General features: G+C 44.5%; 1 protein-coding gene across 2 annotated transcripts; it reads left to right on the forward strand.

Annotated features, from left to right (window-relative positions):
• Positions 1 to 1,295: 1,295 nt before the first annotated feature.
• On the forward strand, positions 1,296 to 14,324 carry MFSD1 (major facilitator superfamily domain containing 1). 2 transcript variants are annotated; one of them, XM_079314685.1, is made up of 17 exons: positions 1,296 to 1,462; positions 2,192 to 2,244; positions 2,906 to 3,018; positions 3,397 to 3,439; positions 3,766 to 3,833; positions 4,426 to 4,534; positions 5,745 to 5,847; positions 6,600 to 6,698; positions 7,077 to 7,188; positions 7,638 to 7,694; positions 8,242 to 8,398; positions 9,363 to 9,460; positions 10,688 to 10,800; positions 11,135 to 11,182; positions 11,331 to 11,391; positions 13,779 to 13,893; positions 14,111 to 14,324. In XM_079314685.1, exons 1-17 carry the CDS (start codon positions 1,309 to 1,311, stop codon positions 14,168 to 14,170), a joined length of 1,563 nt encoding a protein of 520 aa, XP_079170811.1. In that variant the 5' UTR covers positions 1,296 to 1,308; the 3' UTR covers positions 14,171 to 14,324. The 2 variants fall into 2 exon arrangements, with proteins under 2 accessions (XP_079170811.1, XP_079170812.1); XM_079314686.1 differs by lacking the exons at positions 13,779 to 13,893; positions 14,111 to 14,324 and adding an exon at positions 12,976 to 13,611.
• Positions 14,325 to 17,050: the final 2,726 nt, after the last annotated feature.

A 17,050-nucleotide genomic window follows, 5' to 3' on the forward strand; every position in this document is an offset into this window, starting at 1 on the left:
CACCCCAGTGCAATGGCTCATTCTGTGCCAGCGTTTCCTTGGAAGAAAAGACGAGGATCGAGTGAAATGGAGCGTTTGATGTGAACAACACGGTACCCGCATTTTTCACAACTTGTTTTGACTTTCTTCTGTGGTTCCTTTTCAAATTCATGGCAAAACTCAGCTTGGGAAGGTAAATAAATCCTTTGGCTTGAATCACGAGTGGTTTTGCCTCATGAAGAGCATGTTTTATTCAAAAAGAATCGGAAAGCAATTGATGGGCACAAAGGATCCAGGTAATTTTTGGTGCAAGAAGGTGAAATTTGATGGGAGACGGGAGATTTTGACAGGAAAAAAAACAGATTTTTACATCCCCACATCATAGTCTAAATATATATATATATATATATATATATATATATATATATATATATATCACACTGCTTTTGTAAGTTTTGTAAATAGCTGAACTCGTTCTACATCCAGCATTCATTGGAATATTTGCATAAAGCCAATAATATAACGTGTAGTTGTAACAGCAGGATAACAACAATTACAATAACAATATTTATAAAAACAGCTGGGTGCAGCCTCAAACTTCATTTACACTTGCATTTACATTTGTACTTACATTTTACTTAAAATTACATTTGCACTTACATTTTTTACACTTATTTACACGTACATTTACATTATTTACATTTACACTTAGATTTACAATTACATATACACTTACATTTACACTTCACTTACATTCATACTCACATTTTTAAAGTTACATTTACACGTACATTTACACTTACATTTATACTTACACTTACATTTTACTTAAAATTACATTTTCACTTACATTTATACTTACTTGCAATTACATTGACGCACTCACATTTACACTTACATTTGCACTTACACTTACATTTTCACACTTATTTACACGTACATTTATATTTACATTTACATTTAGATTTACACTTACATATACACTTACAATTACACTTTTACGTTTACATTTACACTTCACTTATTTATACTTACATTTTTACACTTACATTTACACTGACATTTACACTTACTTACACTTACATTTATACTTACCCTTACATTTTACTTAAAATTACATTTACACTTACAGTGACATTTACACTTACACTTTTTACACTTACACTGACATTGACACTTATATTTACATATTTTATATTTAATTCACGTTCCCATTTCCCAGCCCGCAGCCCGGCGCTGCCATGGCAACGGGGGGGGGGGGTCACGCGACGGGCGTGCCCGCCACGTGACTCGGCGATCACGTGACTCCCCTCACGTGAGGCGGGCGCGATGGCGGACGAGCAGCGCGCTCTGCTCGGCGCTGAGGGCGGCGATGGCGGCGGCGGCTCCCCGGGCCCTCCCCGCGCTCTGGCCGCCGCCTGCGACCCGCGGCGCCTCCCGCACCGCCTGCTCGTGCTGGCTCTGATGTGCTTCCTGGGGTTCGGTGCGCGCCGGGGCCGCGGGGTGGGGAGTGCGGGGGGGGGGTCAGGCAAAGCCCCGAGGGTTCCCCGGCACAGCCCCGAGGGCTCAGCCCCGGCACAGCCCCGAGGGCTCAGCCCCGGCTCAGCCCCGAGGGTTCCCCGGCACAGCCCCGAGGGTTCCCCGGCTCAGCCCCGAGGGTTCCCCGGCTCAGCCCCGAGGGTTCCCCGGCACAGCCCCGAGGGTTCCCCGGCTCAGCCCCGAGGGTTCCCCGGCACAGCCCCGAGGGCTCAGCCCCGAGGGTTCCCCGGCACAGCCCCGAGGGCTCAGCCCCGGCACAGCCCCGAGGGCTCAGCCCCGGCTCAGCCCCGAGGGTTCCCCGGCTCAGCCCCGAGGGCTCAGCCCCGGCACAGCCCCGGCACAGCCCCGAGGGTTCCCCGGCACAGCCCCGAGGGTTCCCCGGCACAGCCCCGAGGGTTCCCCGGCACAGCCCCGAGGGCTCAGCCCCGGCTCAGCCCCGAGGGTTCCCCGGCTCAGCCCCGAGGGCTCAGCCCCGGCACAGCCCCGAGGGTTCCCCGGCTCAGCCCCGAGGGTTCCCCGGCACAGCCCCGAGGGTTCCCCGGCTCAGCCCCGAGGGTTCCCCGGCTCAGCCCCGAGGGTTCCCCGGCACAGCCCCGAGGGTTCCCCGGCACAGCCCCGGCTCAGCCCCGAGGGTTCCCCGGCTCAGCCCCGAGGCCTCCCCTTCTCCCTGCAGGCAGCTACTTCTGCTACGACAACCCCGCCGCTCTGCAGACCCAGGTGCAGCGGGTGAGTTGGAAACCACAGCAGTGACCTTTTCTGGCCGGGGGAGATGGGACATGGGCAGGAATTGTAGGAATTGTTCCCTGGGGGTGGCAGAGCCTGGCACAGGCTGCCCCTGCATCCCTGAGGGGTTCATTGGGAGAGGGACCTTGGAACAAAATGGGTTTTAAATCCTTCCCACCCAACCCATCTAGGAATTCTGTGAATTAGAGAAAATGCACTTGTTTTTACTCAATTCTTCCTGAATACTCAGGAATAATCACTTTGTACAATTCCACATCTGCTGTGTAGGACATGAAGGTGAACACAGCCCAGGGGAAAAAAATGGGCTTTAAGTCTTTTCCATCCCAAGCCATCTAGGAATTCTGTGATTTACAGCAAATTGTTTCTGCTCAGTTCTTCCTGGGTACTTATTTAGTGTCTCTGCAGTTAGCTCAGGAATAATCACTTTTTACAATTCCCCTGTGCTGTGTAGGACATGAAGGTGAACATAGCCCAGTTCTTGGGCTTGGAATAAAAATGGAATTTAAGTTCTTCCCACCCAACCCAATCCCATGAATTACAGAAAATGCACTTGTTTTTACACAGTTCTTCCTGAATACTACTTCTGTGTCCCTCCAATTAGCTCAGGAATAATCACTTTTTATAATTCTCCTGTGATGTATAGGACATGAAGGTGAACACAGCCCAATTCATGGCTCTCTATGCCTGGTACTCCTGGCCCAACGTGGTGCTGTGCTTCTTTGGAGGTTTCCTGATAGACAGAGTGTTTGGAATCAGGTGAGTTCCATGTTTGTGTGCAAGGAATGATGAGCTCAACCTGCAGGTGAGCTTTAGATTTTATATTATAAAGTCCTTCAAGGTTATAATCACCTTTTTCAGTATTTTTTCCTTGTGCAGTTTAAGATTTTTTAAAGCTTCCTTTCCTTTACAATTTAAATAAATTTATTTCAGGAACACCACTTTGCTTTCTGTGGGAATTGTTGAGCTGCACAATTTAAAGGAGATCTTTTAATTGCCCATCCCCTGCCTTTGTTTCCCTAGAATAATAATATCCCTGTAATAATAAAAACCCCATAGTGCAGGTCTAAAATTGTTTTGTAGGAGGAAAAAAAAATAATTCTGTTTATGCAAGAATTGATTTTATTTTCTTTCCAGGCTGGGCACTATCATATTCAGCATCTTTGTGTGTGTTGGGCAGGTGAGTGCAGGGCAGGGAGTGAGGGGTGCTCTGGGTCTGCAGTTTGTGTTTCACTTCAGACAGCTGAAAATGGAATGGGAGAACCCTGGGTTGTATTGGGAAAGGGAACCTTGGAATGGGACTGGAACTGTGGGAAAGATCCACATTTTTTATGTGTTTGGTGTGAAATTGGTTGAGGATGACACAGTCCCAGGTGAGAGAGAGCAGGAATTGGATGTGAAGTGTTTCTGGGGAGGGAAAAGCATTTTTATTCCTGTTTTTCCAGTCAGTCCTGCTCTGTTCCACCCCTGAAATGCACAATTCTCATTTCCCTTCACTCTTGGCAGGTGGTGTTTGCTCTGGGAGCTCTGTTCAACATCTTCTGGCTGATGGAAGTGGGCAGGTTCATATTTGGGTGAGTCTGGAAGGGCACAGTTGTGCTCTTGGAGGTAAGGCCATCTAGAAAACTACAAAAACTAACCCCAGGAAACTCCATAGAAAAATGCTGCCACTTGGAGCCAAAACTGCTGTATTCTGAGATCTCTGAAGTGAAACTGAGGAATGCAAGATCACTTCTTTTCCTTGTGTAACTTAGAAAACAAAACCCAGGATTTTGCAGGTGTTAATGCAATATCTCCATTTCTTTTCTTTTTGTAAATTAGAAAACAGAAACCAGGATTTTTCAGGTGTTAATGCAATATCTCAATTTCTTTTATTTTTGTAAATTAGAAAACAAAAACCAGGATTTTTCAGGTGTTAATGCAATATCTCAATTTCTTTTCTTTTTGTAAATTAGAAAACAGAAACCAGGATTTTGCAGATGTTGCTGAATCAAAAACTGTGACACCACCAAATCTTCAATCGCTGCTGTTCCATTTTTGAATCTTTCCTTTCTGTTGCCTTGCATATATAAATATGTATTCAATCTGCCTGTCCACAGCCAGATTTCTCTGAAATTCTGCTCTTGCTCTTTGCCTGCTGCATTTGGGATGTTGTTTTATCTCCAGGATTGGTGGTGAGTCCTTGGCTGTGGCCCAGAACACCTATGCAGTGAGCTGGTTCAAGGGCAAGGAGCTGAACCTGGTGTTTGGATTGCAGCTCAGCATGGCCAGAATTGTGAGTTGGCACCAGTGCCCAGCTGGGATGGGGAGGGAGCTCTGCTCCTCATTGTCAGGCTCCTCTGGGGTGGTTTAATCAGGCAGCTGCTTCCCTGCTGGAGCTGGGGCTGTTCACCAGTCTGCAGCCTTGGATCCTTCTCAGTCCAACAGCTGGGAATCCTGCTGGATCAAACAGATTCAATATCACTAAACAGCTGGATCAAACAGATTCAATATCACTAAACAGCTGGATCAAACAGATTCAATATCACTAAACAGCTGGATCAAATAGATTTAATATCAGTTAAACAGCTGGGAATCCTGCTGGATCAAACAGACTCAATATCATTAAACAGCTGGGAATCCTGCTGGATCAAACTGATTCAATATCACTAAACAGCTGGATCAAACTGATTCAATATCACTAAACAGCTGGATCAAATAGATTTAATATCAGTTAAATAGCTGGGAATCCTGCTGGATCAAACAGACTCAATATCATTAAACAGCTGGGAATCCTGTTTGATCAAACAGATTCAATATCAATCACACTGCTGCATCAAATAGATTTAGTATCATTAAGTAGCTTGGAATCCTGTTTGATCAAATAGATTTAATATCAATCACACTGCTGGATCAAATAGATTTAATATCAGTTAAACAGCTGGGAATCCTGCTGGATCAAATAGATTTAGTATCATTAAATAGCTGGGAATCCTGCTGGATCAAACAGATTAAATATCAATCAAACAGCTGGGAATTCTGTTTGATCAAACAGATTCAAAAACAAATATCTGGGAATCATATTTGATTAAACAGATTCAATATCATTAAACAGCTGGGAATTCTGTTTGATCAAACAGATTCAACAGCAAACAAATGTCTGGGAATCCTGTTTGATCAAATAGATTCAGTATCAATTAAATACCTGGGAGTCCTGTTTGATCAAACAGATTGAATTCAGCTCAGTTTATGAGCTCCTGCACGTGGGTTTATTCACTGCTCAGAAGTGAGAACTCTTCCAGACTTCTATGAAATTCCAATTAGTGATGTTATTTTTCTGATTAATGATTTTCAGTGATTAATTTGTTCCCAAATTTGGATCCTTTTCCCTGCTGGTTTAAGTTCCCTGGGTAACATTTGAATAACCAACACTCCTGCCTGATGTTGCTGCTGAATTCCTGGGGCTGGGAAATGCTGGGTTCTTCACATGGCTCTGTTGTGCCTAGGGGAGCACAGTGAACATGAACATTATGGGATGGATCTACTCCAGAGTTCAGGATCTCCTGGGCTCTGCTGGTCCCAGCACCCTCGGCCTGGCTCTGCTCATAGGTCAGTGATGTTTTGGCTTGGTGTCACCTGTGTGTGTGTTCATGATTTATTAACCACTTAAAAACATTTATCAGCCATTTAAGAACATTTATTAGTCACTTTAGACCATTTATTCACCACTTTAGAGCATTTATTCATCATTAGAGAACATTTATTAGCCACTTTGGAGCATTTATTTATCACTGGTTGAGTCTAGGAGGAGCAATTCCAACACTTTTTGTATCACATTCTCATTTTCTTTCTGAAATGCTGTGGCATTTTTAGGGTTGCCCAATTCAAGTTTGTTTCTTGTGGAGATGAAATATTTCACATCCTCTAAGCAAAGGACAGGGTTGAAATTTTTTCTGAGGAGGGTCAAAGCTTGCCTGTGGTTATGTGACTGTGAGAGTGAAATTTGAACAATTTTGGGGTGTGTTCCCTCAGAGCCATGGCTGTGGAGATTTTGGTGTTGGGAATAAATTCAGCTTTGTTTCTGTTCCTGCAAGGTGCAGATGAGGAGCTGGGCTGTGCTGAGGGGGAGTGGTGGTGATGTTTTAAATAAAATAAATTCATGTACATGTTTGTGTGCCACTTGCCAGGCTTCAGTTTTACACCTGAACCTTTGAGCTGTGCAGCTTCTGAGCCTTAAAGCTGGTGGTAAACTTGGGATACTTTCACATGTCCAACAAAAAAAAAAAAAAAACAATTTTTGGGCTGAAAAACCAAATTACTGCTGGAATTGTCAGCTGAACATGTGGTGTTGCCTTCTTCAGGTGGAGTCACTTGTGTGTTCTCACTGAGCTGTGCTTTAATCCTGGCTTACCTGGACAGGAGAGCAGAGAAACTGCTCTGCAAGGAGCAGGGGAAAACAGGTGAGTGGGGCTGGGGCAGGAGCACTGTCACCTGCTTTATTTATAACAATTAAAGTCTGCACCAATTTGTGCTGTTGTTCTGTGGTTTCTTGATTTCCTTTAGGAAAATGGTAAATTTAGCACAACCAGGGGAGCTCTTCCCTCTCAGTGTGGGAGAAGTTGAGTTTTCCATGTGGGAGAACTCAAACCAATTAAAAACAAACTACTGCATGAAAATTAATTTAAAATTCTATTACATTTAATTTTAATAAAATTAAACTATCTGAGCTGCAGTGGAATCCCAGCCTGGTTTGATCTGTGAGCAGAGATTTGGGATGTTCTCCATGGGAATAAATCCCAGATTTTATCCTGGCTGATTGCTGTGTCTCCCCCCTGCAGGAGAAGTGATCAAGCTGACAGATGTGAAGGATTTCTCCTTGTCCCTGTGGCTCATCTTTGTCATCTGTGTCTGTTACTATGCTGCAGTTTTCCCTTTCATTGGCCTGGGCAAGTAAGTGTCCCTTCACTTTTCCAGCAATTCCCTTGGAATTTGGCCAAACTTTTCACCAAAATGATTCCAAACTTCCCATTTTTCATGGGAATTGCCACTCTGAGTTGTCAGAACTCAGGAGCATGAAGAATGTTGGATTTTCTGGTTAAAACTGGGTGCAGGTGTCCTGTAGGATTCCTTCTGTATTTACAACCCAATATCTCATGATTTGGGTTAAATGTTCCTTATGGACTTTTCATGTTTTCCCCAAAGTTTAACTTGAATTATTTAAATTAAACCCTGTAGAGTCTGATTATAAACTCCTAAATTAAATATATGAGATATTTATGTCAAGGCTCTATTGATTTATTTTTTTAATGAGATTCCCATGTCTTTGTCTAACTTAATTTTGATTTAATGTCTTTCAACTCTGCATTTTCCTAAATAGGTTTTTTTTTTCCTTCCCTCAGGGTTTTCTTTATTGAAAAATTCAGATTTTCCCCTCAAGAAGCCAGTGCAATTAACAGGTACCTTGTGATTAATTTAATAAGGAACACTGCCAGGTTTCAGGATCTATTTTTAGGCTCTGGGCAGGTGGGATCTCCTGTGAGCTGCATTTGAGTGAAGAAATAATTTCACATAACCCAAGGAATAACTGGGAAATGTGGATGTGTTTGTTATTGAAAGCAGATGTTCACACTGGAAGGAAAAAACTCTGAAAGGGTTTTATTTTAGTGTTTGGTTTTATTTTAGTGTTTAGTTTTATTTTAGTGTTTTAGTTTTATTTTAGTGTTTTAGTTTTATTTTAGTATTTAGTGATTCTTTTCTGAGTGATAAAAGCAGTTTATGAACAACACTAAAGGAGCTCAGTTTTGGCATTTTGAGGATGAATTTAGGATGTGGCCAAAGCAATAAAACCCCACAAGAACAAACTTGCTGGGCTCTGTCACTGCTTGAAACCTTCTGGGAATTGTGAATTATTGGGATTTTCTGGGGATTGTTTTTATTTCCTCTGCCCCCAGAGTTCCCAGAGGACTCTGGGGGTGCTGAATGTTGGATTTCCCTCTGGTGCAGCATTGTGTACATCATCTCAGCCCCCATGTCCCCTGTGTTTGGACTCCTGGTGGATAAAGTGGGCAAGAACATCATCTGGGTGCTGTGTGCTGTGCTCACCACACTGGGATCACACATCCTGCTGGCCTTCACCTTCTGGAACCCCTGGATAGCCATGGTAACCAAATTCCAAATATCTGGGACCCTGGAGAGCCATGGGAACCAAATTCCAAATATCTGGGACCCTGGAGAGCCATGGGAACCAAATATCAAATATCTGGGACCCTGGAGAGCCATGGGAACCAAATATCAAATATCTGGGACCCTGGAGAGCCATGGGAACCAAATACCAAATATCTGGGACCCTGGAGAGCCATGGGAACCAAATATCAAATATCTGGGACCCTGGAGAGCCATGGGAACCAAATATCAAATATCTGGGACCCTGGAGAGCCATGGGAACCAAATATCAAATATCTGGGACCCTGGAGAGCCATGGGAACCAAATATCAAATATCTGGGACCCTGGAGAGTCATGGGAACCAAATATCAAATATCTGGGACCCTGGAGAGCCATGGGAACCAAATTCCAAATATCTGGGACCCTGGAGAGCCATGGGAACCAAATTCCAAATATCTGGGACCCTGGAGAGCCATGGGAACCTCTGCTAACTAATCACCTGTGGAATTCTGTATCTAATTATAAAAATACTACTTAGACTTAGGAAGAGGAAGATAAAGAAACTTCATCCCTAAAAACTTCATTTTGATATATATATTTTTATATTATTATATATTATTTTATTTGTATATTGATATTTTGTCTATATATTGTTTATATTTTTATATATATGCATAATTTTATCTATTTATATATGTTTAGAGTATCTTATTTAGTATATTCTAAAACCTGAAATTCTAACTTTTCTACCATGTGATGACACATTTCAATTCCAACTGCACACTTGCAATTCCAGTTTTATTATTCAATTTTGGAATCTTTCTCCACATCCTCATGTTAAGAGCAGTGGTTTTTTGGGGGTGGCAGCAGAGAAACTGAGTTTCCAGGAATGAGTATCTGCATTTATTTGTGTTTTGGCTGGGTGGCTGTGCTGTGACCCTGTGTGTGTCCCTGTCCCCAGTGCCTGCTGGGTGTGGCCTATTCCCTGCTGGCCTGTGCCCTGTGGCCCATGGTGGCCTTTGTTGTCCCTGAGCACCAGCTGGGAACTGCCTATGGCTTGTGAGTATGGCAGGGGCAGGGCAGGGGGGACACAGCCAGGGGGGCTGGGCAGGGCTGGGGCTACTGGGGTGTTGGGGTACTGGGGTGTTGGGTACTGGGGTGTTTGGGTACTGGGGTGTTTGGGTACTGGGGTGTTGGGGTACTGGGGTGTTGGGGTACTGGGGTGTTTGGATACTGGGGTGTTTGGTTACTGGGGTGTTTGGTTACTGGGGTGTTTGGTTACTGGGGTGTTGGGGTACTGGGGTGTTTGGGTACTGGGGTGTTGGGGTACTGGGGTATTGGGGTACTGGGGTGTTGGGGTACTGGGGTGTTGGGGTACTGGGGTGTTGGGGTACTGGGGTGTTGGGGTACTGGGGTGTTTGGGTGTTTGGGGTACTGGGGTGTTGGGGTACTGGGGTGTTGGGGTGTTTGGGTACTGGGGTGTTTGGGTACTGGGGTGTTTGGGTGTTTTTTGGGGTGTTTTTTGGGGTGTTGGGATACTGGGGTGTTGGGGTGTTTGGGTGTTTGGGTACTGGGGTGTTGGGGTGTTTTTTTGGGTGTTGGGGTGTTGGGGTACTGGGGTGTTGGGGTGTTTTTTGGGGTGTTGGGGTGTTGGGCTATTGGGCTGTTTGGGTGTTTGGGTGTTGGGATATAGGGGTGGAATTCCTGGCTGGAAGAGGCTGGGGTGGGATTCAAATGTACTGAGCCTCAAAGAGAAGGGATGGATGGAGTATTGGGATATTGGGGTATTGGGATGTTGGGATGGAATTCCTGCCTGGGATGGGATTCCAATGCAGGAGCTGGAGAGGGACCTTGGCCAAGGAGCTGGAGTGCCAGGACAAGGGACAATGGTTTAAACTAAAGCAGGAGAGACTTGGCTGGGACATTGGGAAGGAATTCCTCCCTGGGAGGGGCTGGGATGGAATTCCCAGAGCAGCTCTGGACCCCTGGCAGTGCCCAAGGCCAGGCTGGAGCAGCTGGGACAGTGGGGCAGCTCTAAGGTCCTTCCCACCCCAAAACATTCCCTGGTTCCTGGCACTGCTGAGGCACTGAGCAGATCCAGCCCTTTGCTGTTCAGCCTCTCCAGGCCTGGGGCAGGAATTCCTGGCTGCTGTGGGATGGGGGAACCACAGGAACAGGGGGGAAGGTGCATCTCCCTTCAGCTCAAGTGCCACTGGGAGCTTTTGTGAGGAAATCAGAATGCATTGTGCTGAGAAATGAGCTGAGTGCTGTGGTGCTGTGTCCCAGCATGCAGTCCATCCAGAACCTGGGCCTGGCAGTGATTGCCATTGCAGCTGGCATGATCCTGGACACCAGGGGATACCTGTTCCTCGAGGTCTTCTTCAGTGCCTGTGTCTGCTGTGAGTCTGGGACACTGGGGGTGCCCTCAGCAAACTGCAGAAACAGAAATCATTCCTCTTCTACAGGTGTCAGTGGTTGGGTGAACTCACAGCCTTGAAGTGTGAAGGGTTTCAGTTTAAAAAATGCAGTGAAAGTGGACAAATAATGCTTTGCAAGAGTAAATTAAAAGTTTAAAACTAAAATCCTTTCTGAATTCCCACGTGCTGTGAGCACAGGGAATTCACAGAAGCAGAAAACTGCTCTGAGCTACAACTACCACAAAAATCTTGGCTGTGGGTTAAACCTGTTCATTTATTGTCAAATCATTGTACAACTGTCCCTTTCCCTTTGCAGTGTCACTCATAGCTGTGGTCATGCTGTACTTTGTGAATCACCTCTCAGGTGAGTCTTTGCAGCTTCTCTTTACCTCCATTTCTCCTTGTGTAAAATCATTCTGGTTTCTCACTGCTCTGAGAGCTCCTGTGGGGGGGTTCTGATCCCAAAAGCACAAAAATCCCAGTTTTAAAAATCTCCCATTGCTGTTTTACAGGTGGTGACCTCAACTGGTCTGCAAAGAAAAGGGCAAAACTGCAGAAAGCAGCTGCTTCAGAGTGAGTACAGAGCAGGGAATGTCAGTGCCTGGGAAATGTCCTGCAGGGATTAGGGACATTTCCCAGTTTGCTTTCTGTTGGATTTATTCCCAATCTTGGAGGATTTCACATCCCTGCCTCCTGTGCATCAATATTTGAGGCAGTTTTAGCCAGGTGTCCTTTCCTGGCTCTTCCCTCTCTGCCTTCATTCCAGTGGCCTCACAGCTGAAATGTGGTGGAGTCTAAATCACAATTTGGGGTCAGATCTGTCACAAATGCTCCTGGTGCCAGCCAGTTTTGATTTTTAATAAGAAAATGGGGCAGGACTTGTAAAAAAAAAAAAAAAAATGGGATTCACTTCCTTAAAAAGGAAAGGAGCACTTGAGGTGGCAGGAATGGTTGGAATAAGGAAATTTTGGCTGTTCATGGAATAATTTGGGTTGGGAGAGACTTTAAAGTTCATCCATGCCACTGACCAGGTTGGCTCATCCAATTAAAATCTGGTTAATTATTCTTAATTTAACATTTTTATGTGGAAAAAATAAATCCATGTGTGGCAAGTCACAGCTTTTAAAACCACAATTGCAGAATTCCAGCTGCTGCTGTGAGAAGAACAGGAAATTTTTCCTTTGGAATGTTCTGAGCTAATTCAGCTCAGCAGCTCCCTCACATCTGGGAGGAATTGAATTTTCCTTTAATTTTGTTGGAATTCTTAATTTTTTAATATGTAATTACATCTCACCTGCAGATGTACATCACACACCTTATACATGGAATTTATAGAATTTTATAAATGTATAGAATTATAGAATATATTTTATAATATGTTTGATCCAGGGAAATCACTTCTAATAAGAGATTTCTTACAAATGAATTTATTTTCCTGTAAAACTGAACTGTGTCCATACGGTGCTACTTAAATTTAAAATCCCAAGGCACCTGTGAACAGAATATCCAGTGACTTGTGGGGTTTAATGTGGTTTTTATTATTTCCATACATTAATCTTGAGGAAAACTCAAGGAAATCAAAACCTGACTTAATTGTGATGAGTCTCCTTGAGCCAAAAAGATTTTTAATCAATTTTTTTTTTTTATCCAAACACCCCAAACCTCAGAATTCTGTGTCCAGACAGAGCTGCTCCTCACCCATGAGTAATTCATGGATTATTTGGGATATCCCATTCCCATTTTATCACCCCTGTGTAACAATTCCATGGATCCTGTGGGGTTTGGGGTATTTTATCACCCCTGTTTTACAATTCCATGGATCCTGTGGGGTTTGGGGTATTTTATCACCCCTGTTTTACAATTCCATGGATCCTGTGGGGTTTGGGGTATTTTATCACCCCTGTTTTACAATTCCATGGATCCTGTGGGGTTTGGGATATCCCATTCCCATTTTATCACCCCTGTGTAACAATTCCATGGATCCTGTGGGGTTTGGGGTATCCCATTCCCATTTTATCACCCCTGTTTTACAATTCCATGGATCCTGTGGGGTTTGGGGTATTTTATCACCCCTGTTTTACAATTCCATGGATCCTGTGGGGTTTGGGGTATCCCAGCCCAGTGTTTGCAGTAATTCTTGTCCCCTGTTTCTTTCAGAAAGGAAAGTTGAGTAGCAAACCCATCCTGAGGTGGGAGCCTTCAGCAGCTGCCAGCAGCTCCAAGGAGAGTTTGGCTTTGTCATTCCCTGCAAGATCCATTCCCTGGGCTCAGCTCCTGCTTTGTTTTAACACCACCAAAATTCCCTTTTTTTGCTGGGGTGAGGGCCCTGCCTGAGCTCTGCCCCCAGAGCCCTGGGCTGAAGCCTGACTCTCACCTGTGCTCACAGGGTGGAACTTTCTGATCCAAAATCATTTTTCTGTTCTCACCCAGAGCTCACTGCTGCTGCTTCTGTCACTGTCTTCATGCAAAAAAACAAAAACACTTTTTAAATGTTTAAATTCCAGCTTTGGGTTTGTTTCCTTTCAACACAATGGAAAAAGAGACACAGGTGCTCAAATGGACTTTTTTTTTTTTTTTTTTTTTGTAGGAGATTTCTGAATTCTGAGACTGCTGAGCAGTCTTTTATTGCCTTCTCCATTCTCTTTGTATTGTGATGTTTATTTTAAGGGATGAAAATTTTGTTTCATAGATATCAAAGCTGTTCCAGGAGCTCCTTGAGCACGTTGTAATCTACAAAACCAAAAGGTTTCTCTTTCTGAAATCTTGGAATGAAATAAAAGGAACCTGCAGAAATCAGCCTCTCTCTTTCTTTACACTCAATTATTGATCCCTGCACAGCTCAAGGTCACTCACATGATACCCCAAAACATTTCCTGGCTGTTAAAACATTATAAAATACTCAAAAATATTCAAAAGCAATAATCCCAGGGCAAACAGCTTTTGGCACTTTTCTTTTGCAGAGCAGAAGAGCAGGAGAGGCTCAGAAGGCAGAATGAAGATGATTTGGCAAAATTGCTGCCAAAAGCTGATGCCTTTAGTTTAAGGAATAAATACCTGTCCAAACTTGGAGCTCAGGTATCACTCACAGGGGTTCTTAGTTAAAAACCAGAATCATGAGGGGTTTGTTTAAAGAATTTTTGCTGTTTCTAACAGCTCCACCTCTGAGTGAAATTCCTGGGATTTGCTCTCAGAGAGAAACCTCTCAATAATTAAAAATCTAATGAAGGAAAGGAATCAAAATCTGGCCCAGCTCAGAAGTTGAGGAATGTCTTGATTTTATTTTTTTTTGCAGCTCCCAGCTCATTACTGCTCCTGTTTCTCAACCCTGGCTCACAGAAGTGTGCTGAAATAGCAGCTTGGCCCTGTGGAAAAGCAGGAAAACACTGAATTTCTGCACTGCAGATGCTCCATGCTTAGCTGCAAGCCTAGATCCTAGATTTCAAATATTGCCTGAAACTCCTCCCTGGGCAGTTCAGAGATCCTGGGGGAAGTTGTGGCTCTGGTGGAACCTCAGTGGCTGCTCTGCCTCCTGTGCTCCCTTCTGGGCCAGGATTGATCTGGGATGAGCCTGGATGGAGGTGAAGCTTTTCCAGCCTCTCCTCTTGGACACTTCTGGGAGAAAAAGGTGAGGAGAAGCTCCCAGGTGAATATTTCAGAGGAATCTCCAATTCCAGAAGTACAAAAAGTTCTCACCCTGGGATTTATCCCACTCAGGAACAGCACTAACCTCTCCAAGCCTGAATAATGTGAAAACTGATTTATTTTTTAACAGTTAGTGACTAAAAACTGTAAAAAGAGTTAAAGCAAGAACTGAATTTTGCTTCCAGAGGGAAATCCTTGAATTCCATGGTGGAACTCCTCATTTTCCCATTGTTTCAGTTCCCAGAGCTCCTGCAGAGGGTGTTTTGCTTTGGTTGAATTTCTCCTCCAGGTAATTGAATAAATCATCCCTGAGCTGAGCTTTAAAGGAGGTTGTGGAGCCCCAGGAGCTGGGGAAGGTTCCTGGGATGGCTCCAGAGAATCCTCAAAAAGCTCAGGATGGGTTTGGCTGCAGAGAGGGGAATCTGTTAAATAAAACCTTTACATTTGATCCAGAATACTCCTAATTCAATGTTTTTAATTCAAGCAGAACTCACAAAATTGGTTTGAAAAAGAGACTTTGCAGTGGAGATTTCTTTGATATCTGGAAAACTCAGATCTTCTGAAGGACCTTTGAGTGAGAGTTGTGGGTTCTGAAGGACAATGTGGGAAAGCAAAGCAGCACTTGGGGGGTCCCTGTCCCCCTGAGCTCTGCTGGGTTTTATTGCTCTTTCTGGGCTCAGAACCAGCACTGGGATTTCTTTGCAGAATTGTGAATTTGGGGTGGTTTTAAATAAAACCTGTTTGTTGGACACTGTCACCTGTGGCTTTTGAGGGTTCTGGTGTTGCCTTTGGGGGTTGTTGTGTTTTTTTTCCCTAAGGGTGAAGAGTTTGGGGGAAGTTTCTCTTTGAGGATCCAAAGGCAAAGCTGCCCCCACTGCTGGGTTGGTGATTTTTTTTCCCTTGGGGAGGGAGAGAATTAAATTGAATTTTGCTCTTCTGCTTCTCTTGAACTCTGACACACTTTGGTTGGAGAAGCTCCTGAGCTGTTCCCCCATTTCTGGTGTGAAAAACATGAAACCAACCCTGCACTTCCTCTTTCCCTGAGCTGGAGTTTCAGTTCTGCATTCTCTGATCCTGCTGCAGTCACTGGGTAGTGATGGATTTACTGAAAATCTCCCCAAATCAGGAATTTACTGGGCCCAATTCCTCAGAATCTGCTTTGTGCCCCTGGCTGAGGGTGTTGATCATCCCAAAATGAGAGAGCTCAAATCCTGTAGGATTTCTCCCATGAAATTCTGAATTGTAAACTCAGGGTTTTGGATGTCTAAGGAAAACTGGGGGGTTTTAACAATTTTGAATATGTTGATTTTATATACAGCAAAGCTTCAGCTTCTTAAAACTATTTTCAACAAACTGCAACTTGTTGAATAATTATATGAACCAGAAACTACTCAGTTTGTCATTAATTCCTCAAAGCTAACACAGATTGGGAGGAGGGGAACTGGGGAGGGATTTTATCCCCAGAAATCCTCCTTTTCCCAGGGATCTCTCACTAGAGGTCAGCACTGCCACTGTTGAAAATGGGGATAAAATCCTGCCAGGCTGCAGCTGGGCTTGGCTTGGTGCCTGATTCACAGCAGCAGCACCCTGGGGTGCTGGGGGAGTCCTGCCCATGGCAGGGGCATTTTTAAAGTCCTTTCACTCCATGGGATAGAGTCCAAACTCTGGGAAAAGCACCTCAATCCCTCCCTCGGGTCAGGCCTTGGTGTTCTCAGTTTGGTTTTACCAGGGGAGCTTCAGGGTGGAATCGGGAGGAATTTCCTCATGGGAGGGGCTGGAATTCCTGGGTGTGGCACAATTTGGGCTTTTCCAGCCTCAGTGATCCCGAGTTCTGTGATTATTCCAGAGTTCCTGAGTGCATTGGGGAGGTTTTGGTGGATGAGCTTTGTCTGATGGATCTGGACCTGACCTTTGAAGAAAACTTCTCATCCCTTTGGGATGTGGGGCTGGAATCTCTCTGTCCTCCCAGGAAACAAATAAAAAATTCCTGCTGTGTTTCCCCTGCCCAAGCTGCTCTTCCTGGGATTTTGATTTTGCAGCTGTGGATCTGTGAAGGAGGGGCTGCTCCTCAACTGATCCCAATCAAGGTTGGCCCTTAATTAATGGAGGTGTTGAGGTGCTCCCAATGCTGGGAATGGCAAGGAGGGAGCCCTGGTGGGGCTGCACATCCCAAATTCCTGCTGGCAGCTGGAATGGGGAGGGAATATCAAATAATCAATTCAGAGCTGGGGCAAACCCAGAGGAACATCTCAGGTGTCTCCTAAATCCTGATGGAAATTTCCTGATGGAAACTCCAGACTTCAGGACTCTGTTAAAGATCTGACTTTATTCCCAGAACATCTGCAGGTGAGCATTACATGGATTTCTAACATTATTTGCTATTTTTAGATCTTCCTTTTGGGGTTTATTTTATAGTGCAGCAGTAGGAACAAATCAGCTTTGATCTGTTGGAGCAGAGGAGGTTTTTGGGGTGTCTCATTGCCCATCCTGCCTTCCAGACCCCCCATTCATGAAGATGAAATCCAGAGCAAAACTTGATTTTCCACTCTATGCATTGCTTAGAACAGCTCCTAAACAAACTCCCCAGGAC

The sequence above is a fragment of the Erithacus rubecula genome, assembly GCF_903797595.1.
Source record: "Erithacus rubecula genome assembly, chromosome: 11".
NCBI classification, from domain to species: Eukaryota; Metazoa; Chordata; class Aves; order Passeriformes; family Muscicapidae; genus Erithacus; species Erithacus rubecula.